This window comes from Lampetra planeri, chromosome 22 (genome assembly GCF_965212315.1).
Source record: "Lampetra planeri chromosome 22, kcLamPlan1.2.h2, whole genome shotgun sequence".
NCBI classification, from domain to species: Eukaryota; Metazoa; Chordata; class Hyperoartia; order Petromyzontiformes; family Petromyzontidae; genus Lampetra; species Lampetra planeri.
In genome coordinates, this window is record NC_136128.1 from 13,245,911 (window position 1) to 13,268,760 (window position 22,850).

The following is a 22,850-nucleotide window of genomic DNA, read 5'->3' on the forward strand; positions in this document are numbered from 1 at the left end:
AGCATCCTCTTGCCTCACTCATCTACGGCTCCAGTAATGAATGCACGCAGCACAACACACACGCTGAATGTAGAACCATTCTCCTGGAATACAAACATGTGCATTTTGTGTATGTGGACACCTGTAGGTGTTAGTGGCACGGACTTGCCCATTTTTTTACTATTAACACTTTGAAAGTGAAATAGGTAAACATTGTGCCTGCTGAGCAACCTATTTATGTAAACAAGGAATTGCAGTTTCTGACCAAATCAAATATAATTCCCAACCAAAAACGCAGTTGCACACAAAGACACAAGTGTAACTTCCATGTGCTGTTCACGAGCACCTAAAAGTTCAGCACACGTTTATTCTCACCCTTCATTATGCGCACACACAAATATCGCAGGTAATTGGGTGCACGTGCGCTGTGGTGGAATCATTTACCAAGCAGAGCAAGGTTGTCACCCATTCACCAAAGCCACTACGCGAGCTCCCTATGCAGAGATGCACAGGCCCAGCAAAAATCGCACGGTGACAGGAGCGGGGTAGACCACTGCGCCGCTGCCCTCAGTCGTCGCTCTTGACACGCAGCACGACTGGCACCGACGTGCAGGGGATCATGCCCACGTCCGTGATGACCATGGCCACAAAGTCGGGCGGCGTCACGTCATACACCAGGTTCAGCAGCTTGAGGCTGGGCACGTCGCGCCAGCCGCTCAGGGGAGTCTCGTCCCCGCGTGAGCACACCAGGTTGTCCGGGTCGTCTTGGGGGACGCAGAGTTCCCGTGCAGACACACAGACAAAGATCCCCCATATATCCTTAAACAGACTGTTGGGGCAAGTGCTGTTAGCGATTAGCACCTTTGAAGGCCGACAGTGTGGCACGACGGGGTGGATGACCAGCACCATGCCCAGTGCTGATGTTCACACCGCATCAGGTAACCATTTAAGGTCTAACCAGACACAAAAATACATGCCCAATTTAACCTTATTGACCAAAACCAGAAGTGACCATGATCACGTTTTTAGGTTTGACAATAAGGGTGATTTTAAATTAAAGCTTTCGTGACTGCAGGGATTCATATTCTTGGTTCTTTTGGTAAAGTCACGTAGAAGGGAAATAATAAAATAATGGGAATATTTAAATATTAAATAATAAAAATTTAATATTTATATTACTTTATTATTTACCTTCTATGTGACTTTACCGAAAGAACCAAAAATATGATAAGGGTCATGTGGCTGCCTTTTGACATGTGCTGCATCAAATGTTGAATAAAAAGGAAAGGGTCGTCATTTTAACATAATGCACCCAGCAGAAGGAAATCCACCAGCAATAAAAACGCTAAATAGAAATTACCTGAAGAGATACTTCAAGCATTTGCTATTCACATCGTTGGCAAATACCAAATGTAATAATGCCAAGACCAGCATCGGAGCGGTCTCTACGAGTGCGGCGACCAAGTGGAAAACCTAAGAACAGATGGTGGGAGACTTGAGGCAGAATTACGGGTTTCGTCTAAGAGGTCTGTGTGGTGCAGTCGCTGCGTGATTGGCAGAGGGAAGAAAGCATTGGTAGCAATGAGACATCTTGATGGCCACGCCATGGCCAGTGTTTAGTGAGCGGGGATGGGCGCCGATTACCGAGCTCGTTGGACACGAAGGAGTCGGTCTGCACGCGCTCGCAGAACTTGTATGTCTCGCAGCAGATGAGCACGGGGACGTTGTAGGCCCTGGCCACCAGCGTCACCTGCGAGCTGCCTAGGCGCGACATCACGTAGCCGTTGGCCAGGAGAGCGTGGGCACCCAGAAACACCTTGGACACCTGGAAGCGACAGCACCAACGAGACCTCGGTTTGTCCATACACTTAGGTACAGGAGGATTCTTGGTATCTGTGGTGCTGTGGGGAATCCTAGTATGTGTGGCTTTATTCCATGGGAAAACAAATTGCAGGTAATCGCAAGTAGAATGTGCCACTCAACTAGGCTGCAAAAATGCGAAAAGCAAAATAGTTCTGCAAAGAAGGATGGGAAAACTGTGGATTGTCACAAATAACAATAGTGCCAAGGACAATAGTATCCATGGCCCTATAGCTGTAAACAATCTGAGTTGCAAGTAATAGGATATCTGTTCAGAGTTCTCCCATAATTCATCACGGTTGACCATCGGTTCTATCACTCCACCAATCGGCAAATACAAAAATAGTGCGTCTTCGCACGTGTGCCGCTGGACGGGAGGTGACCGGCAAGGCTTGGTGACGTCATCAGTAGCACTGACCACGTCACGCAGGGTGTGCCTCGCAGGGTGGGGGGGGGGGGTCCTGGGAAGTGGGGGCGGCCAATCGCGGTGCGACGGCACGGGCCTCACCTCCTGCATGGCGTAGGCGAGTGCCGTGACGAGGACGTAGGTGCAGGGCACGCCGTGGCGGACCAGGCGCCGCATCGCCTCGCGTGCTTCCATGCGGGGCCGGCTGTCCACCAGCACGACACGGAACGTGCGGCCCCGCGTTCGTGCCTCTACGAGCACCCTGTTCACCAGCGACGAGCTGGGGCGTGGCGGTGAGAGCGTGTGTGGTGAAATTCAGTCATCTTGTCAGTCATCTCGGTCAGTAAAACGCATAGGCACCGGGCCTATCCCTTGACCATGGCGAATGTATGTGCGAAGTGTCTAGGACGTGTCTGTACGCGTACACATGGTGCAGGCGAGCAGTGTGCATACACGTGTGTGCGTGTGTACGTGACTGGGTAAGCTCGTACCATCCGTACACCAGGATCGTGTCGCCGTCCTTGATTTTCTGAATGGCGAAGTCTGCGATGGCCTTGGCCGCCAGCTCGATCTTATTCTGTACGAAGCTGTCGATCCAATCGCACAGCAACTCCTTGGCCTGAGCGAGAGACACACACACAACTGTCTAGACACACACACACACACAACTGTCTAGACACACACACACCTGTCAAGACACACAGGCATCTGTCTCTAGATGCACACACACCTGTCTCTCGGGAGTGCCGGCAGGGATGCTGCTGATGCAGCTCTTGAGATGCTTGATGGCATTGCCCATGCTCACAGCCAAGGGTCGGCACTGATTCAGGAAGCTGCAGGGAGGAGTAGACATGGGTCAGCTCAGCTTCTCAACTCCTCCTCAAGCCCAGCGCCGATCTCCAGTCCAAAGATTGGCTGCGGGCTGGGTTTAGGCTTCACAGGGTGAGTGGCGAGTCACCTGATGTCGGGCTTAAGTTTGTTGACCAGGTCGCGGCACAGGTCTTCGTTGAGGGGCGTGGAGTAGTCACGGATCACCTGCGCACAGCAAGAGCACGGAGGAGGAGGATCGCAACGCCATCGCTCACTCGACAATCCACAATCACCACAATCGCTCTACAATGCCAGTACGCGATGGAGAAATGGTGTCGGTACCGCGGCCTGAGCAGTGCCGCGACCTCAGTGGTATGGGGCCCCCCCTGCCGGCTACGGCTGCCGTGCCCCGCGTGAGTACGTGCGTGCGCGTGTCGGGCGCTGCTGTGTGGCGGCACCTGCTTGAACACGTGCAGCAGCGCAACGGCACGCGCGTTGGAGCCCGTGATGAGGCCCTGGGAGTACTGCAGGCCCAGCCGCAGCACGGACGGGTGGATCACACACGAAGACAGGCTGCGTGCAGAATAAATTAAAATACAAAGATCCCCTGTATAGCCTTAATAGACTGTTGGGGCAAGTGCTGTTAGCGATCACCTATGTAGGGTGGCACAGAATACGACGAGGTGGGTGACCAGAACTACGCCAGGCCACCTTTGTCTCCCCAGTGGTGATGTCAAACTCATTTGTGGCTGAGTCGACCTAGTGGAGGCCCAGGACTGGTTCAGATAATCGTCAGTTGTGTTGGCTGTGAGCAGGAATCGAAATCGGGTCGCCGAGTTTGTAGGGCAGAGCGCTAACCACTGTGCTACTACTCTCAACAATACACACACCCACACACGTTACACTGAGCAGCCAGAGTACACACACAAATAGGTTACACAGTACAGAGTACACACACAGGTTTCACAGTGCAGCTCGGGTACACACAAATAGGTTACAAAGTACCCAGAGTACATACATAGGATACACAGTACACACACAGATTACATAGCGGTGCCAGAGGGGAAACACATCGCTTACACAGTACACGGTACACACAGAGTGCCAGCGTAAGTGAGACACAGGGTGTGATTGAGATATAGGGCGAGGTCGTAAGTGAACACGGGATGAGGTACCTGAGTGATTAAGACACAAAGTGACGGTTGGGTGAATGAGTGGACACGGGTGAGAACCTGAGTGAGGTACCCGAGTGAGAGACAGGGTCAAAGTGTGAATGACACACAGCGTGAGGAAGTGAGTGGACATGGGGTAAGGTACCCGAGTGAGACACGGGGTGAGGTACCTGAGGGAGTGAGTGAGGGACATCTGCCGGCTGTACTGGTGCAGGTGGGAGAAGAGAGTGACCTTGCGTGTCGAGTCCGTTCGCTGTGGCACCTGCGTGAGTGACAGTGGTGAGAGTGATGAGCGTGCTGAGTGAGAATGGTCAGCAGAGCGAGAGGTGAGTGGGGCGAGCAAGGTAAGTGGGGTGAGCGAGGTGAGCTTAGTGTGGCGAGTAAGGTGAGGAAAGTGAGAGTTTGTGAGCATGGTAAGCGTGGCGAGCGAGGCGAGCGTGGCGAGCGTGGCGAGCGTGGCGAGCGAGGTGAGTGGCACCTGCTGCCGCTCGAGTTTCTTGGCGAGTTTCTTCTGAGCGGCCGGGTCGTCGGCCTGCATGTGCTCCGAGACACGCTTCACCACTGCGCACACACCGGCAACTCAACTCAACCTCAATAAGAATGGGCCACAACACAATTCAATAGATCGCATCGCAACACAACTAGTCGTAATTAAACTAAAATCAACACAAAGTAACAACTCAAAACAAATAAATATGAGTTTTTGCTAAATGGTCGTTGAGGCAGTGCTTATCTCTTTACAGTCCTGCAGAGGCAGTGGTGGAAATTCCACATTCCTGTCAGATTTGAACTCACAACCTTGTTGCAATCCACTCGCTCTACCGCTGAGCCACCTGGTACACAACACAACTTAACACATTTTAATACAACACGTGACTGAACAATTCACAACGTAACATGACACAGCACAGCACAATTTCAGGATACACATATACCTACTTGACATATCCTGATATTATGCAACAATTTAAGAAAACTTAACACATCACAGCCCAACACAAGTGAACGCAACATTGCCGGACGCAAACCTCACCCCACATGCTGCGCATCACCACGAGGTGGGAGGAGGGGGGGGCACGTGAGACATTCACATGCGGTTAAGGGGGTGCCGACCCCACTGCTCTCACCGGGGCCCCCGTCCAGCCCAGGGGGTTTGGGTTTCGGGTCGGTGGTTGGGCCGGCTCCCCGAGATTTGGCAGAGGCGCAAGGGGCGAGGGCACCGCTATCCCCCCCGCGCTTCGAGGTCTTGCCGAGCCGCTCGGCCTCCTGGCGTGCGCGCCGCTCTGCGCGTAACTCCGCCTTGCTCTTGCCGGGCCCACTCGCTTCTCCCGGAGCTCCCCTCTCGTTCGTAAGGGCCGAAGTGGAGGTGGAGGGAGGGGAGGGGGTGGGGGGGGCAGTCACCCTGACCCCACAATCCCTCCCATCGCCACTCGCTGTAGCCGCGGCCGGGATGGGTGGCGCCGCTGGTGCCGGTTCTGAGAGAGGGAAACGCGGGGTGGCAGGGAAACGAATCCTCACTATGCCACCCAGGCACTACTGATCCACACACCTACACCCACTCACCTACACCCAGAGAGATACACTCACACGCCTACACACAGAGATACACCCACACAGCAACTACACTAACAGCCACAATTCGCCACTCAGTGATGGTGACATCACCATGCTTGTACCAGGCTAGATGTGCTTTGAGGCCAAGTTCAGTGTCGAAGGTACGCTGGCAGGTCATGGGACAGACCCAGGTGTCATGGGTTGACTGACTGAGATGACTGGCAGGTGCACCACCTTTGCTCCCCACTGTACCTACTCGCTGCGTTTTAGTAGCCCGACGCTCCGCTCGTTGTTGTGAGCGTTGCATCCTTCACGAGGCCGATCTGACACCACTGGTATCAGTTACCGACATGTCCACTCAACTCCACATTCCCATCTCTTTTCAAGCTCGTCCTGCGCCCGTTTAGTCCCCTCTATCCTGCCAAACAGAAGCTGCTTGGGCATACGGTGGCTGGGCATGCGGCAAATGCAGCCTCGCCTGCCGGAGGAGTTCACCGATGGGATTGTTTCGAGATCTTTCAACGCTAATACCTGAAGCTTCGTGTGTTGTGACAGACCAGGTAGCTTCCACACAGCGTTACACAGCTGATGAAAGATAACACCAATGGACTGATTCGTAATGAAACCTTTGCTGCCAAACCGAAGCTGGTCGGTCATAAGCACACTGCCCAGTATCGGAAACTTTTCCACTCTCTCCACAACTGCCCCAATACCCGTGGGGATTTGTGGGCGTGAGTGTTTGTTCACACAAAATACCGAGGCAGGTGCTTGGTTTTGGTGGGGCTGATGGTAAGGACCCACTTCGTGGTGGCAAGCTCCAGGTTCAGCAGCAGATCATCCAACTCCTTCTCAGAGTGAGTAGCAATCACCAGATCACCCATGCAACGTTCACACCGCACCAACCTGAACCTCCCCCACTGTCGCCTGTGTCCCCGTGCACTTCCTCCTTGTTCTTTTTCTTCTTCTGCTGCTGCTTCCTCTCCTTGCGTAGCCTCTGCTTCTCCTCCTTGGAGAGTTCGGGAACCGCCTCCATCTGCGGGGAGCGGGAGGGCGACGCCACCACACTTCTGGGACGCTCGACCGGGACACGCGGGGACCCCGTAACCCTTCCCCCGCCCAGTTTTATATAACCCCGCCCACTCACGCACTAGCCCCGCCCACTCACACTAGCCCCGCCCACTCACGCACTAGCCCCGCCCACTCACGCACTAGCCCCGCCCACCCACTCACTAGCCCCCCCCACTCACGCACTAGCCCCGCCCACCCACGCACTAGCCCCATCTATCCTGCCCACTCACGCACCAGCCCCGCCCACTCACGCACTAGCCCCGCCCACCCACGCACTAGCCCCGCCCACTCGCGCACTAGCCCCGCCCACTAACGCACTAGCCCCCTCCACTCACTCACTAGCCCCGCCCACTCACGCACTAGCCCCGCCCACACGGGCGGGCCCTGGATGTGCGTGAAGTGCGCGGCGCGGCACCGGGAACGTGGAGTGGGTGAGGCCACGCGTTTGTAAACGGAGACAAATCCTGAATCTCGCAAAAGCTTCACAGCGAACACGGAGCAGACTTTCTTAAACTACCGCGATTATCCCGGACGAATCGGGATGGACCCGGTAGCTTCAGGAAAATTACACAGGGAGGGAGGGAGATGGGGCACACGGGGAGATGACAGACCCAGGTAGAAGGGGGCACACGGGGAGCGGGGGGACACGGGGAGAGGGGGGCACACGGGGGGACACGGGGAGCGGGGGGACAACGCAGAGGGGACGGGGGGAGAGGGGGGACCCGAGGGGACACGGGGAGAGGGGGGGAAGGAGTGGGAGAACCAGAAGACAGAGAGGACTTGGGTAAGATGGGACTCTGGGAGGGAGGAAGATCGGGAGAAAGGGGATACCGGGAGAAAGGGGACCTGGGTAGAGAGGAGGGAGACGCGGGGAGAGGGGGACCCTCGCACCTCGTTGGGAGCCTTGCCGACTGCTGCAACAGCACTGTACGTCACGTGGCCTACGGCGCATGCGCAGTGGGGCGCACCCTGCACGTACAGTGCGCCTCACGCTGTTACTGTCGTCAGCGTCGCGTCTCGCGTGGCCGCAGCGATCAACGAACTAACAACGACATCACTAAAATACTCACAGCGACATCACTAAAATACTCACAGCGACATCACTAAAATACTCACAGTGACATCACTAAAATACTCATAGCGACATCACTAAAATACTCACAACGACATCACTAAAATACTCACAGCGACATCACTAAAATACTCACAGCGACATCACTAAAATACTCACAGCGACATCACTAAAATACTCACAACGACATCACTAAAATACTCACAGCGACATCACAAATACAGCGACATCACTAAAATACTCACAGTGACATCACTAAAATACTCACAGTGACATCACTAAAATACTCACAGCGACATCACTAAAATACTCACAGCGACATCACTAAAATACTCACAGCGACATCACTAAAATACTCACAGCGACATCACTAAAATACTCACAGCGACATCACTAAAATACTCACAGCGACATCACTAAAATACTCACAGCGACATCACTAAAATACTCACAGCGACATCACTAAAATACTCACAGCGACATCACTAAAATACTCACAGTGACATCACTAAAATACTCACAGCGACATCACTAAAATACTCACAGCGACATCACTAAAATACTCATAGCGACATCACTAAAATACTCACAGTGACATCACTAAAATACTCACAGCGACATCACTAAAATACTCACAGTGACATCACTAAAATACTCACAGCGACATCACTAAAATACTCACAGCGACATCACTAAAATACTCACAGCGACATCACTAAAATACTCACAGCGACATCACTAAAATACTCACAGCGACATCACTAAAATACTCACAGCGACATCACTAAAATACTCACAGCGACATCACTAAAATACTCACAGCGACATCACTAAAATACAGCGACATCACTAAAATACTCACAGCGACATCACTAAAATACTCACAGCGACATCACTAAAATACTCACAGCGACATCACTAAAATACTCACAGCGACATCACTAAAATACTCATAGCGACATCACTAAAATACTCATAGCGACATCACTAAAATACTCACAGCGACATCACTAAAATACTCACAGCGACATCACTAAAATACTCACAGCGACATCACTAAAATACTCACAGTGACATCACTAAAATACTCACAACGACATCACTAAAATACTCACAGCGACATCACTAAAATACTCATAGCGACATCACTAAAATACTCACAGCGACATCACTAAAATACTCACAGCGACATCACTAAAATACTCACAGCGACATCACTAAAATACTCACAGCGACATCACTAAAATACTCATAGCGACATCACTAAAATACAACGAACACCAAAATACTCACAGCGAGCGAACATCACACAGTCAAATGTGCCCCGTGTTTTCAATTTTCAGCATCATCAGCCACGATCTAACCACTGCTGGATGATGGCCTCCCTTAGCCACCAACAACCTCTCACGATCCTGGGATGTGATAATCCACCAACATTGATCCATCTCCTCGGGAGTCGGCCCCTTGAATGATTGCATCCTCTGGCTGCCGCTCCGTCACTCGTCTCGGCCGTCGGGGCCCAGCGTCCCTCCTGGCCCTGCCGCCCACTTCTCTTCTTGGGATGACGTCTCTCTACCCTGTGTGGCTTCTATAATCCACTGCTTTCTGAGTGTAATTCCATGGTATTTATATAAGGTTCGGGTATTGCCTGAGTGTTGTTTCCGTTGGACGTGTTGTGATATTTTTCAATATATTTAATATATATATTTACTGCTATCGGCACACGACCATGAGCACGGCAGGAGATGCCGGCTGCTGTGGACATTCCGTGACTGGATTTGGGAAGTACGGAAACATCTAAATTCGTTCAGCAACCGACGCTAACCAGCGAGAAGCGTGGCCGAGTGACCCCCACGACACTCGTCCGGGCACTTTGCTATTCATTCTGTCGACTTGTTCAGTCGGGGTTAGATAAACGTCTTCAAAGTGAAAGACGGGGCAGGCACACACCACAGGTATACACCGCAGGTTGTCATTGCGCCACGTTGAGCCACGAGGTGGCAGCAGACGCCGCTACCACAGGGCCCGCGTCTGTCCCCGTGAGACGTCGGGTCCGGCCACCAGGAGAGGGCTTCGTCGCCTGGCTTCGTGGCCGCGTGTTGCGGCAATGCCGTACAAATATTATCTCGGTAAAGTCACGTAGATAGGGTCAAAGGACACAACAAAAAATAACAAAAAAACTACGTTTCGATCGCAACACAAGCGGTCGTCGTGTTTCGATCGAAACGTAGTTTTTTATTTTTGTTATTTTCTTTGAACCTATCTACGTGAACGAAAAAAGAACGAAAACTTCAAATCCAGATTACGATCTACGTGACTTTACCAAAAGACCAAAGAATATGAATTCCTACAGCCACGAAAGCGCTAAGTCAAGATTTATGCCGCACAAAGTGTAATGATGTGTAGTATTTCAGAAACACGTGGGTGATGTTTCCACGGTTAACGCAGAGTCCTGAGTTGTCCTGAGTGAGTCGTGAGGCGCAGTATTCGCTGGAAGGTGTAGAGATTAATCGGCTTGTGAGTAAATCGCGCACAACACATGTTCACATTGCCGCATGCTTGTAGCCGTCCGGTCATTGAGGACGTTATACGGACATCTGGATGGCGAATCGTGAACGTTCAAGTGACGTTCAAGTGACGTTATTGGAGACGAAGGTTTTAATGTTGAGGACTTGAGGTGACATAGAAAAACAGTGAACTGCACACACACAAGAAAGGGAGAGCGACTCAGTGTCCTTTAATACAACACCAATGGCTACAATCCAGGAACGCAACCCTGTTTTTACCATACCGCCTATTATTTGGCGAACGCGGCATTGCCTAACACGGCATTTTCCAGGGATGCAGTACCTATGTCTACGTGTGTAGTATACGTGACCAGCTAAGATAGTTTAAATCAGGTGACCACGTGTCTGGGAGACTTCACCTGGGACGGAGAGCCAAGTCCACTCAGCCACTCGCTCCAACCCACACGGGGAGGGGGCAGCCTCCCGGCTCTGACGTTGGCCCCGCCCACGACTCGGGTAGCCCCGCCCACAGAGCTCCAGCCGCTCCACTCAGTTCCTGAATAAGCTCCCCAATACGTGGAACGAAACGTTGGACACCATGCCAAACAATGCGGTACACTCGGAACACACATGGTAGAGCTATGCACGTGTTTGTCCAGGGCGGCGGCATAATTCTGAGACTCGGGATCGCGGCAACGTGAAGTTATTGCAGTCGGAATTGCTTTGCCACCAATATGCCACGTTGTGAGCACGGATAGACCACAGGGGGCCGATGTCGTTCCTGGCCCATGCCACCGATGAGGCAGCTCTTGGTATCCCATGCTCACTCTTTTGTAGGATTCCCCACTGATACGCCACAATGTGAAGCTGAGGGGACTATGGGAGGCTGCTTGTGAATGTTGATGAGCGCCAATAAGGTTCGATTCTGAGACTTCTCGAAAAATATTCTCCACAGCGAGGGGTCCTCCAGCAGCACCCACATCCAGGGTCAAGCCCTGATTGCCCGTTCAGTTGCCAAAAATTATGGCCCAGATTTCCTGGGACCCACAGGGCTTTGTTAACAGTCTCCGGCCAAGAAACAGAAGCCAAAGGAGCAGATGGAGAAACTCTGTGATTTCATGACTCGGGAGTTTCACAGGCTCCTAACTTGGGAGACTTTGGTCACTGAGAAACCGAGAGACTCACCAGTACAAACTCGTGATTATGGAACCCAGCTTAGAAACCCAACCCCATGACCCCAGCTTAGGGGACTTCAGCACTTCGAGCACGAGGGAGGCAGGAAATACACGAGGGAGACGGACGCTGGGTCACGGTGCACGTGGTGATTTATTATTCGTGATCACGCGGTGGCGTGGGCTCATCGGTCGGAGCACCTTGTCACGGTGCGGGTAGCGGAAAGTCACGCTTCCGGATGTTACCCGGGGCGAGCGCCGTTCATTCTTCAGAGAACAGCACAGACGAATGACTACCCCCGACTGCCCACAACTACGGTCAACTACCCCTAACTACAGCTGACTACCGGTGAAGCTCGCGGGTACACACACCTTCGTGCGATTATTTTCCAACATATATGTGGTGTGTGGCGGGTGTGGTGGAGTGAGGGGAGAGTGGTGGAGTGAGGGTAGTAAAGCCATCATACGTCCTGGTTTGGCTGGGACAGTCTCGGTTCAAAAAACCTGTCCCGGTGTCTCACTCCCCACGTGCTTGCTGGTTTAAAACGTCTTGGTCCCCACGCGGGCAAGGGGCGGAGCAACCCGTGTCAGGGGTGGGGCCTGTGAGCAATGGGCTGGGCCTTTAGTGGGCGGAGCCTGTGAGCAATGGGCTGGGCCTTTAGTGGGCGGAGCCTGTGAGCAATGGGCTGGGCCTTTAGTGGGCGGAGCCTGTGAGCAATGGGCTGGGCCTTTAGTGGGCGGAGCCTGTGAGCAATGGGCTGGGCCTTTAGTGGGCGGAGCCTGTGAGCAATGGGCTGGGCCTTTAGTGGGCGGAGCCTGTGAGCAATGGGCTGGGCCTTTAGTGGGCGGAGCCTGTGAGCAATGGGCTGGGCCTTTAGTGGGCGGAGCCTGTGAGCAATGGGCTGGGCCTTTAGTGGGCGGAGCCTGCGGGTGGTGTTGCTTGTGGGCGTGGCCATGTAACGTGGGGTGTGGCTGACCAAGAGAGGGAGGGGCTCCCGGTTCACTGTGTCCCAGTTCAGCCAGAAATGTGGTAGCTTGAGTGAGTGGTGAATATGGGATGTGAGTAATGAGTGAATAGGGGATGTGAGTGGTGAGTGAATAGGTGATGTGAGTGATGAGTGAGTGGTGAATATGGGATGTGAGTGGTGAATGAGTGGTGAATAGGGGATGTGAGTGGTGAGTGAATGAGATGTGAGTGGTGAGTGATGAGTGAATAGGGGATGTGAGTGGTGAGTGAATAGGTGATGTGAGTGATGAGTGAGTGGTGAATAGGGGATGAGTGATGAGTGAGTGGTGAATAGGGGATGTGAGTGGTGGATAGGGGATGTGAATGGTGAGTGAATATGGGATGTGAGTGATGGGTAAGGGGTGAATATGGGATGTGAGTGATGAATATGGGATGTGAGTGATTAATATGGGATGTGAGTGATGAGTGAATATGGGATGTGAGTGGTGAGTGAGTGGGGGATTATTGGGAGTGGGGGTGCACGTGGGAGAGTAGGTCAGCACAGGGGAGCGAATCAGGCGGCAGCACTCGCTGGTTTCCGGATGCCGCAGAAGCTGTAGATCTTTGCGAGCAGCAGAGACACGATCTCCTCCTCCTCCGAGGCCTGGGCAGACACGCGGGACACGTGTGCTCACAAAAAACACTACCCAGACAAGCATGGTAACACACAACATGCTCACACATGTGTTCTCACAAATACAAGATCACCCAAATAGCCTGAACATATTGTTGGGGCAAGTTATTAGCGAGAAACTATTTGGGTGAAAATAGTGCACGAAAGGTTGGTGTGATCAGAACCACACCAGCCCACCATTCTCGTCTCAGTGATGCTTACCGCAGCAGCTACTAATGTAAGGCTGAGTCGATCTAGGAGAGGCCCAAATCCAGTTCGGATATCACCCACCACTGATGTTGGCCGTGGTTGGCAATCGAACTCGCGTCACCGGATTCATAGCAGTGTGCTAACCACTACACCACCGCTTTCCGAACACACGTGCTATCATGCTGGTACTGGTGGGAGACTGGGGAGGGAGGGTAACGGGAGATAAGAGCGATGAATTGGGGAGACGCAAGGGAGGAACTGGGGAGGTGAGGGGGAGGGAACGGGTTTGTCCCAAGGCTTGTGGGACACCAACGCTCACCTCGTGCAACTGCTGCTCCTCGGCGAAGGCGACAAGGATGACGGAGATGAAGAGGTTGAGGAGGGTGAAGCTCATGAAGATGATGCAGGAGCCAATGAGGAGGGGTCCGAGCACAGGGCTCACCTCCATCACCTGCGGAGACACCGCCACGTCAGTCCCAACTCTCCCTCGCAATGATCTCAACACCATCCATGATCTATCCACCGCTGGATGAAGACCTCTCGCAGTGCCGCAACTTAAAAATCTAACAAGCAGCTGCGTGCGAGCCGACTTCATGGCTCCATTTCCTTGGAAGACGTTATGTCGAATGCATTACATTATCTCCTTTGGCTGGCACTCTGCTGTTAGCGTTGCCCACTGGCCATCGTCCATTCTGGTCACAGCGCGTCCTGCGCACATCCCCAAACCGCGTGCTCCTCCTCTCGGTGTAAACTAAAATCATGGGCCACTCTGCGCTCATTTGTGCACTTTGCAGATTTTGCTCCACGTCCACGCGTCTGATTGGCATGTCGTGGCAGGCGACAACCTCAAACGTATCTCAATAACAGAGACTCGGCGATCGGCGTCCAGGCCCATTGGTCTTCTCGCCGTGTGCTTCAGTGACCGTGTCAAGCTGATCACCACGACCACCACTGAGCAAGAGTAGTGGCTGTGTCAGCTGAACAAGAAACCCTGACTGGTGAGCTCCAGAGGGTGGACAGGGTGACTCACCTCACAGGGTGACTCACAGGGTGACTCACCTCACAGGGTGACTCACCTCACAGGGTGACTCACCTCACAGGGTAACTCACAGGGTGACTCACCTCAGGGTGACTCACCTCACAGGGTGACTCACAGGGTGACTCACCTCAGGGTGACTAACCTCACAGGGTGACTCACAGGGTGACTCACCTCACAGGGTGACTCACCTCACGGGGTGACTCACCTCACAGGGTGACTCACAGGGTGGCTCACCTCACAGGGTGACTCACCTCCCGGTAGTTGAATGCCCCCAGCTGGAGGCTGACAAGCGTCTGGAGTGAATCCCACACGCTTTTGTAGTTCTCCAGGCACCGGCCGAACATCACGTGGCACTGCGCACAACACGTGGGTGGCAGCGGAGCACGAACCGTCACGCTCGTCTCCCACAGCCTGTGTATGTGTGAGTGTGCATGTGTATGTACATGTGTGTGAGTGTGCATGTGTATGTGTGAGTGTACATGTGTATGTGTATGTGTGAGTGTACATGTGTATGTGCATGTTTGTGTGAATGTGCATGTACATGTGTGAATGTACATGTGTATGTGTGCATGTGCATGTGTATGTGAATGTATATGTGTGAGTGTACATGTGTATGTGTGAATGTGCATGTGTATGTGAATGTGTATGTGTGAATGTGCATGTGTATGTGAATGTGTATGTGTGAATGTGCATGTGTATGTGTATGTGTGAGTGTATGTGTGAGAATTTGTGCATGCCTGTGGATCGCAGTGGTGAGCGAGTTGTGCTTCGAAACCAGTAAGTGGAGTGTGACTAGTAATAGGTTTTTACCCTTTTATCTGGCACCAAAACTGACACCTTTATACAAAGGGATCATGTTAGCAATAACCACAACACAAGCAGTCAAAATGCAAACAAACATGATCCCTTGTATAATGGTGTCAGTGTTGGTGCCAGATGAAAGGGTAAAAACCTATTTCTATATCTCGCTACTGGCAAAGGAGGCCTCATAATGGAGTGTGATTCTTGCTCACAACCAATGAGAGTGGCTGCAATCTGAAATGGTCTTGGGCCTGCCCTCGGTCGACAAAGGCGGCCAGGCACAGTGCTGACCACCCACCCCCTCGTGTGCTCTGCCGGCCTTAATAGATGACAGTGTTAAAGGCTATACGGGGGATCTTCGCCGTTGTGCTTACCGACAGCGCATACGCCCCCAGCACTACGAGCAGCACGGTGAGGAAGCTCGCCATGTCGCGCCCGGCGCGTGCCAGTGCGCCCGTCAGCAGGCACATCTTGGGATTAAGGCGCAGCAGCCGCCACAGCTTCACAGTGCCCAGCAGCACCAGCAGCGCCAGCACGTAGCCCAGTGCCGAGTCGGCCAGCGCCGTCTCATAGAAGCTCACGAACCTGGGAGAGAACGCCGAAGCAGCATCGGCATCAATGAACCCTGACCCCGAGCTACGCAGGCTCCAGTGTAGCTTGGATGTGCGTCGCTGCTTGCGTACGTGTGCGTTCATGTGTACATGTGCTTGTGTGCGTGCATATGTGGGTGTCGTCAGTACGGGAGTGTGTGCATCTACTTGGGTGTACATGTGGAAGTGCGCGTTTGCGTGTGTTTATCCATATATACTTACACACACGCTCATATGTATGTGCGTATGTAGAGGGAGTGAGTCTATCTATAGGACGACTATTGACTTCCCACAAAGTGGTACCCCTTTTATTGACTGTAGAAGGATGATGGGCTGCATCAATCCGCAATCAGAATTTGAACTCCAACATTTGTATTGTGAGCTGCTCACGCCTGTGTTGTGTGTTTACACGCTTGTGTGTGTACACGTGTGTGTGTGTGTACACGTGTGTGTGTACACGTGTGTGTGTGTACACGTGTGTGTGTGTGTGTACACGTGTGTGTGTGTGTGTGTACACGTGTGTGTGTGTGCGTCCACCCGTGCCCACCTGTTGGGGTTTTTCAGGTGCAGGGCGACGTCGCGCTGCCCCAGCAGCAGGCGCTTGGTGAAGAGCGCCAGGCCGGCCCAGCTCAGCACGATGATGGCCACCTCCAGCAGACTCCAGCGGCAGCGCAGGTAGCGCCAACCCAGCCTGCGCACCGTCTTGACCTGCGGCCAGGGAGGTACACGGGAGGTACACGGGAGGTACACGGGGAGGTACACGGGGAGGTACACGGGCCACCTTCTGATGGACGCCCCCACCTGGGCCGGCGCGTGTCCCCACGGTCCGCCGCACCTGAGTGTTGTCCACGTTACCTCCCGCAGCGGCTTTGTCCATATCTGAGCTATTGGTTGAGCAACACGATTTCCGGTTCAGAAGCGAATTTGCGCTGGTGGCTCGCTCCGTCGGTGCCGTTGCTTCTGCATTGGTTACTGGTGAATAGCTGTAAAAGTTGTCTCATCCATTGCTGTGTTTTACATTTTATGTATCGCTGATCTCTATCACAATAACTCTGCCAAGCACGCAGTGGCCTCCTCTCCCCAGTTTACTCCAACGGTCAACGTTCAAGATCGTGACAACCGATCTTAGTTTCACGAATGTGAAAGCGATGAAATGCGTCGTTACGAATATCCGAGCCGATCGATGCGTGACGGTGGAATCCGTCTCCAGGGGAGCAACCAGCTGCGCGATCACTCGCTCCGGTGAGAGACGTTCACAGAGAAGCTGCTGCTGCTGCTGCTATTGCTGCCGATGTCGCCCAGTAGCTGCGGAGTGAACCGGGCCTAGCGAGTCACCACACAGCCACCCGGCTCTTCGCGCTCGAGGGACCGTTTGCTTTTATGTCGATGGGCATCTGCCACGCACCTGCACCACCATGTAGTAGATGATGAAGAGGTAATAGATGATCTCAGCCATCATCACGAAGATGTGCAGAGACCCCGTGTACTGATACAGGCGCAGGCTGTGCAGCTCCACCCAGGGCAGGAAACCTCCTGTGACAACATAGCACGTGGCGTGGAGTACACGTGGCGTGGAATACACGTGGCACGGAGTGCACGTGCTGTGGAGTGCACGTGATACACAGTGTGCACAGTACACGCGACACAGAGTAAAAACTGTACGGAACACACGTGGCACGGAGTGCACATGGGATACACATAGCTGGATGATGCAACACAGTCATCATGAGCCATCGGAGGCCTTCAGCCAGCAGTGGATTGACCACGGCCGATGACTATGAAATGACGATTACTGCATTGCATGATGATGCAGACACGTGTATGAACACTCATCGGTCCCATGCTCGACTGGCCTCAGGCTAGAGGCTTCGTCCAGCAGCGAAGCGAGAATGACGGCTGTTCTGGCGCTCTCTACTCACCCAGGCCGTTGGTTTCCATGACGACGGCGGCGGTGGTGAAGAGGTTGACATTGGCGTTGTAGACGGTGAGCTCCAGCAGCACGGCCCTGGTGCGCGTGTCCAGCCAGCTGCTGTCGAACAGCAGCTGCAGCAGCCTGAGTGCAGCACGCGGAGAGATTCAGCACGCGCAGACACACACACAGCACGTGTCAGAACTCATGCACGGCACACCTGATGCGTCACATGCAGTGCCCAGTGTGGTGCCGAGTTCTGTGCTGAAGGTTGGGATTAGTGTGCGGTGCTGAATGTGGTGCTGAGGGTTGGGATTAGTGCGATGCTATGTGTGGTGTTTGGTGCAGTGCCGAGTGGTGTTGAGGGTTGGGGTGAGTGTGGTGCTGAGTGCGGTGCTAGAGGCAGCACCGTTGAGCGTGGCCACGATCCGTGCCCAGCTCAGCCACGTAACCTCCGCCGCGGTAGAACGCCAGGCGGCCCCACAACGGGAATGACCTCGACTTGGCCTGGCTGCGGTAGCGCCACACACCGGCCAAGAGCTCACCGGCGTCATCACCCTGAGGGTACCACACCACGTCACACACACCACACACACAACACCGCACATCAGACACACACCACACACACAACACCACACATCAGACACACACCACATACACAACACCACACATCAGACACACACCACACACACAACACCACACATCAGACACACACCACACACACAACACCACACCACGTCACACACACCACACACACAACATCACACATCAGACACACACCACACACACAGCACCACACCACGTCACACACACCACACACACAACACCGCACATCAGACACACGCCACATACACAACACCACACATCAGACACACACCACACACACAACACCACACATCAGACACACACGACACACACAACACCACACCACGTCACACACACCACATACACAACACCACACATCAGACACACACCACACACACAACACCACACCACGTCACACACACCACACACACACCACACACACAACACCACACATCAGACACACACCACACACATAACACCACACCACGTCACACACACCACACACACACCACACACACAACATCACACATCAGACACACACCACACACACAACACCACACATCAGACACACACCACACACACAGCACCACACCACGTCACACACACCACACACACAACACCGCACATCAGACACACGCCACATACACAACACCACACATCAGACACACACCACACACACAACACCACACATCATACACATACCACACATCATATACACCACACTATACACACCAAAGACAAAGATCCCCCGTATAGCCTGAACAGACTCTTGGGGCAAATTCTGTTAGTGAGCACCTATAAAGGCTGGCACGGTACACGAGGGAGGGAGGGGGTGGGTGGCCAGCACCACGCCTGGCCGCCTTTGTCTCCCCAGTGACGATGTTTTTACACATTTCACCAGGTACTCATTTGAGTCTGAGTAAACCTAGGGGAGGCCCAATACCCGTGATAATCGTCAGTGGTGTTGGCCGTTAGCAGGAATTTAACTCGGGTCGCTGGTTCATAGGGGAGTGCACTAACAGCGACACTACCACTCCACAAATCACACACCATTACGTACCAGACACACACACACGGACCACTGCTGTGGTGGATGTTAATCGAGCTGTCTGTGACCACAGAGAGTGCGTGTCTATTATCCCACTGGAAGAAGAGGGGGGGGGGAAAGGGGAAGATGGGGAGGAGGTGGGGCATGAGGATTTGGAGCAGGAGGGTAGAGTCGGGTGAGCGGGTGCCACCGTGGCATTGAGCTGCGGCTGCTTGGCCCACTGCGCCCCGTGGTAGTGCTGCGTGTCCTCGTCCTCCCAGGAGTAGAGCGCGCGGCACGGGGGACTGACGCTGGAGAGCGGCGGCGCCACGCGGCAGCGCCCGGGCGCCACACGCAGCTGGCGCAGCCTCACGGCCCCCACGAGGCGCGCCGTGCCCCCCACCAGGAAGCCTGTGCCCCACGCCGCGGGGACGACACCACCTACGGTTAGCGCGGTGCCGTGGTTATTGGCGAGTGCCGATTTAGGCTCCGAGTGTGGTCATGAATTAAAACGGACTCAAGATGAGTGTCAGATAAAAAAAAATCTGATTTCGGATTCAGTAGAACTGTTGTTGAACGCAGCCAGCATCACGAACCATTGTTGGTGTTAAGGTTGGGCCACGTAATGGTCTGGCCAAGTTTTTGTTGTGAAACTCTCGGCCACAATTACGAAGTGTACACACATTTAATGTGCCAATTATTATCCTTTAAGATCACACCTGCAGTGGAAGAGCAATCCTCACAAGTTGAGCAATTAGATGCAGGTTTCACTTGAAGCTGCGTTGAGCATCTTCAGGTCAGCAAACAGGAAGTCAAAACAATATCAATGTCACTATTGGCCGAGTGCGATGAGCATTTGGCACTGCGCAACTGCGGGCACATTTCGTCGTGCACGGATCCTGAATGAGCTCAAATATAGCTGTCCCAGGACCGTGGTAAAGTGCCTGAAATACTTAGAATTGTCTGCAGTGCGACAGTAAGTACCAGGGGAGAAGGCGCCTGCTGACGGATTACATGGGCACTGACATTTGCCAAAGAAGAACGTGCACGAGTCGCGGGCGCCAACTGACCGCACGACGTCCATGTGGTGTGCGTAGCGCTACATGGACAACATGGCAGGTGAGTGTCGTATGTATGATCAGTCAAACACAACTGTGCCGTGTGGAGCCACGTGTGCATGATGGGGGAAGGTCGATTGCCGAGACGGGCATCAGACCGGTCTTCATAAAACCGGCGACCTCGGTGAACACCTAAGGCCAGATGGTGGGATGAGACTATCGGGGCAGATCTTGCAGGTCGCCGCATGTCCGCTGCCCAACAGCAGCAGGATCTGGTGGAGGGGAGAACACGTCCGTAGCGAGGTGGTGCGGTGGTGGCATCAACGGCTTTGGCCACAGTGACGTCGCATGAGCACCAGGGTGCCCGCGCTCACCTGGGTGCTCCGCGAACAGCGAGGGCAGCAGCGTCGCGTTGGCCCAGGAGAACACGTCCCGGAGGCTGACGGGGCCCTTGCCCAGCTCCCCAACGAGGCTGGCGCTAAGCGCGCGGTTCAGGTGGTAGGCGTGGGGGTCACGCTGGCCGTACGCCACGAGCAGCAGCATCCAGAGAAAGCACATGTACACTGCAGGCACGGCGATCACAACGCAGATTGGTGTGACAATTGGCACGGAGATCGACATAGCAATTTTCAGAGGTTGGCAGAGTAATTGGTGCATGGCACAAGAATCAACAAAGCAATTAACACAGTAATTGGCACAGCGATTGCAAAGCATAAAGATGGCAATTGGGAAAGAAACTAGCATGGAGATTGGCATAGCGACTGGCGCAGGAGTAATGCAAACAGATCCCAGCCGACACGTGGCTTGCTCAGCATTCCCAGCCCCACCGAACGGCAGGGCGTTAACGTAAGGACGCACACAAAATAACTCTGCTAGGGTCTCTCCCGGTAGAGAGAGGAGTGCGAGGAAGTGCCTGTGAGAGGGAGGGTGCGAGTAGGCGAGTGGGAGAGCTAACCCAGGATTTCCCGGAGTAGGCCATACATGCGCTGCTCCTTTTCGTGTTGCCTCTTGAGCTGCTCCATGCGTGTGCTCGATGGAGGAGTGTAAACCACGCGGCTCCGCTCTGTCTTCTGGGCACCCGGCTCCAACGCTCGGCTCCGCTGGTCTGTAGTGACATGGACACACACACACATCCCCTGTAGCCTTGACGGACTATCAAGGCCGACACAGCACACACGGCGGGGGCCGGCACCACGCCCGGCTGGCTCGACCGAGGGGAGGGGCGGGACCAGTTAAGATGTCACCGATGTAGGTCATAAGCAGGAATCGAACTCATGTAGCCGGGTTCGTCGTGGGGTGCACTTACCATTGCACTGCCACTCCCCCACACAACACCCGCCATTCACCACTAAGTGGCGGTGACGTCAACACAGTGCTGGTGCCAGTCCAGGTGCACTTTAAGGGCACGTGAAGTGTTGAAGCCTCCCTGACAGGTCACGGGATAGACCCAGGTGCCATGGGTTGACTGACTGACTGGAAGATGCACCAGCTGTGCCCCCTACTGTGCCAACTTGCTACATTTTATCCCCCCGGCACTCTGCTCGCTGTTGTGAGTGTCAAGCCTCTGCCCTCCGTTGATGTTAGAGGGCGATTGCCTCCAACTGTCCGGTAGCGTCCTTCACGAACCTCCTCCACAGAGGTCGATCTTGATATGACTGGTACCAGTCTTCGGCAATTCCACTCAGCTCTATAACCTCCCGTAGCGCATCTGTCCATCTCTTCCCCAGCCCGTGTCATGCCTATTATTGGTTCTTTCGGTAAAGTCACGTAAATAGAATAAAAAAAATGAAAATAAAACAATTATAAGATGAATTTAAAATAATAAAATAAAATAATAAATTGAAAGTAATAAAAGCAAAAAACCCACGACGTTTTGATCACAACACAAGCGATCTTCATCCGTCTGATGAAGATCGCTTTTTATTTTATCTTTTTCCTTTTTTTCCCCTTTTTTTCTATTTACGTGACTTGACCAAAAGAACCAAGAACATGAATTCCTGCAGTCACGATAGTTGTTCGTGTCATGCCTGTTTAGCCCCCTCTATCTGGCCAAACAGAAGTTGCTTGGGTATGCGGCGGCTGGGCATGCGGGCTACATGACCCAGCCAAAGCAGCCTGCCTGAATGTTTCTAACCAGCGCAGATGTCCCATTAGAGGGGTCCACGTTTCGCAAGCGTAGAGAAGGGAGGGAATGACTGTGGCCGAGAAGACCCGAAGCTTCGTGTGGAGCGACAGACCAGGTAGCTTCCACATAGCGTCACGCAACCGATGAAAAGATATTGCCGCCCGACTTATTCGGAGTGAGACCTCTGGTGTCAAACTGGGCTTGGTCATGAGCGCACTGCCCAGGTATGGGGGGAAACTCTCCACTCTCTCCACAACTTCCCCATCGCCAATGCGAACTTGAGGGAG

At 53.5% G+C, this 22,850-nt stretch overlaps 2 protein-coding genes across 4 annotated transcripts in view; both read right to left on the reverse strand.

Annotated features, from left to right (window-relative positions):
• Nucleotides 1–298: 298 nt before the first annotated feature.
• EIF2B4 (eukaryotic translation initiation factor 2B subunit delta) lies at nucleotides 299–7,952 on the reverse strand. 3 transcript variants are annotated; one of them, XM_078604557.1, is made up of 12 exons: nucleotides 7,741–7,952; nucleotides 6,685–6,814; nucleotides 5,355–5,702; nucleotides 4,706–4,788; nucleotides 4,398–4,489; nucleotides 3,514–3,628; nucleotides 3,204–3,280; nucleotides 2,976–3,078; nucleotides 2,737–2,864; nucleotides 2,348–2,525; nucleotides 1,624–1,804; nucleotides 299–743 (listed from the first exon to the last, which is right to left on the reverse strand). In XM_078604557.1, exons 2-12 carry the CDS (start codon nucleotides 6,812–6,814, stop codon nucleotides 547–549), a joined length of 1,632 nt encoding a protein of 543 aa, XP_078460683.1. In that variant the 5' UTR covers nucleotides 7,741–7,952; the 3' UTR covers nucleotides 299–546. The 3 variants fall into 3 exon arrangements, with proteins under 3 accessions (XP_078460683.1, XP_078460684.1, XP_078460685.1); XM_078604558.1 differs by having other exon boundaries at nucleotides 7,696–7,742; XM_078604559.1 differs by lacking the exon at nucleotides 5,355–5,702.
• Nucleotides 7,953–11,735: 3,783 nt separating this feature from the next.
• LOC144725093 (polycystin-1-like protein 2) overlaps nucleotides 11,736–22,850 on the reverse strand; it is a 41,899-nt gene continuing 30,784 nt past the window's right edge. The window contains exons 37-47 of the mRNA XM_078604566.1: nucleotides 21,394–21,543; nucleotides 20,813–21,001; nucleotides 19,592–19,791; nucleotides 18,178–18,326; nucleotides 17,779–17,912; nucleotides 17,265–17,392; nucleotides 16,407–16,567; nucleotides 15,644–15,854; nucleotides 14,720–14,821; nucleotides 13,749–13,880; nucleotides 11,736–13,210 (exon numbers count right to left, since the gene is read on the reverse strand). Coding sequence (XP_078460692.1) covers nucleotides 13,121–13,210; nucleotides 13,749–13,880; nucleotides 14,720–14,821; nucleotides 15,644–15,854; nucleotides 16,407–16,567; nucleotides 17,265–17,392; nucleotides 17,779–17,912; nucleotides 18,178–18,326; nucleotides 19,592–19,791; nucleotides 20,813–21,001; nucleotides 21,394–21,543 — 1,646 coding nt within the window. The 3' untranslated portion in view covers nucleotides 11,736–13,120. The remainder of the gene's footprint in view (nucleotides 13,211–13,748; nucleotides 13,881–14,719; nucleotides 14,822–15,643; nucleotides 15,855–16,406; nucleotides 16,568–17,264; nucleotides 17,393–17,778; nucleotides 17,913–18,177; nucleotides 18,327–19,591; nucleotides 19,792–20,812; nucleotides 21,002–21,393; nucleotides 21,544–22,850) is intronic.

Bases quoted from the DNA above. Each gene is read 5' to 3' on its own strand.
- EIF2B4 (XM_078604557.1), bottom strand. From the start codon at position 6,814: ATGGAGGCGGTTCCCGAACTCTCCAAGGAGGAGAAGCAGAGGCTACGC. The intron at 4,490-4,705 runs GTGCCACTCACC...TCACTCACGCAG, and splicing joins AGAAACTCGAGCGGCAGCAG to GTGCCACAGCGAACGGACTC. The intron at 2,865-2,975 runs GTGTGTGTGCAT...TCTCTCGCTCAG, and splicing joins CCGGCACTCCCGAGAGACAG to GCCAAGGAGTTGCTGTGCGA.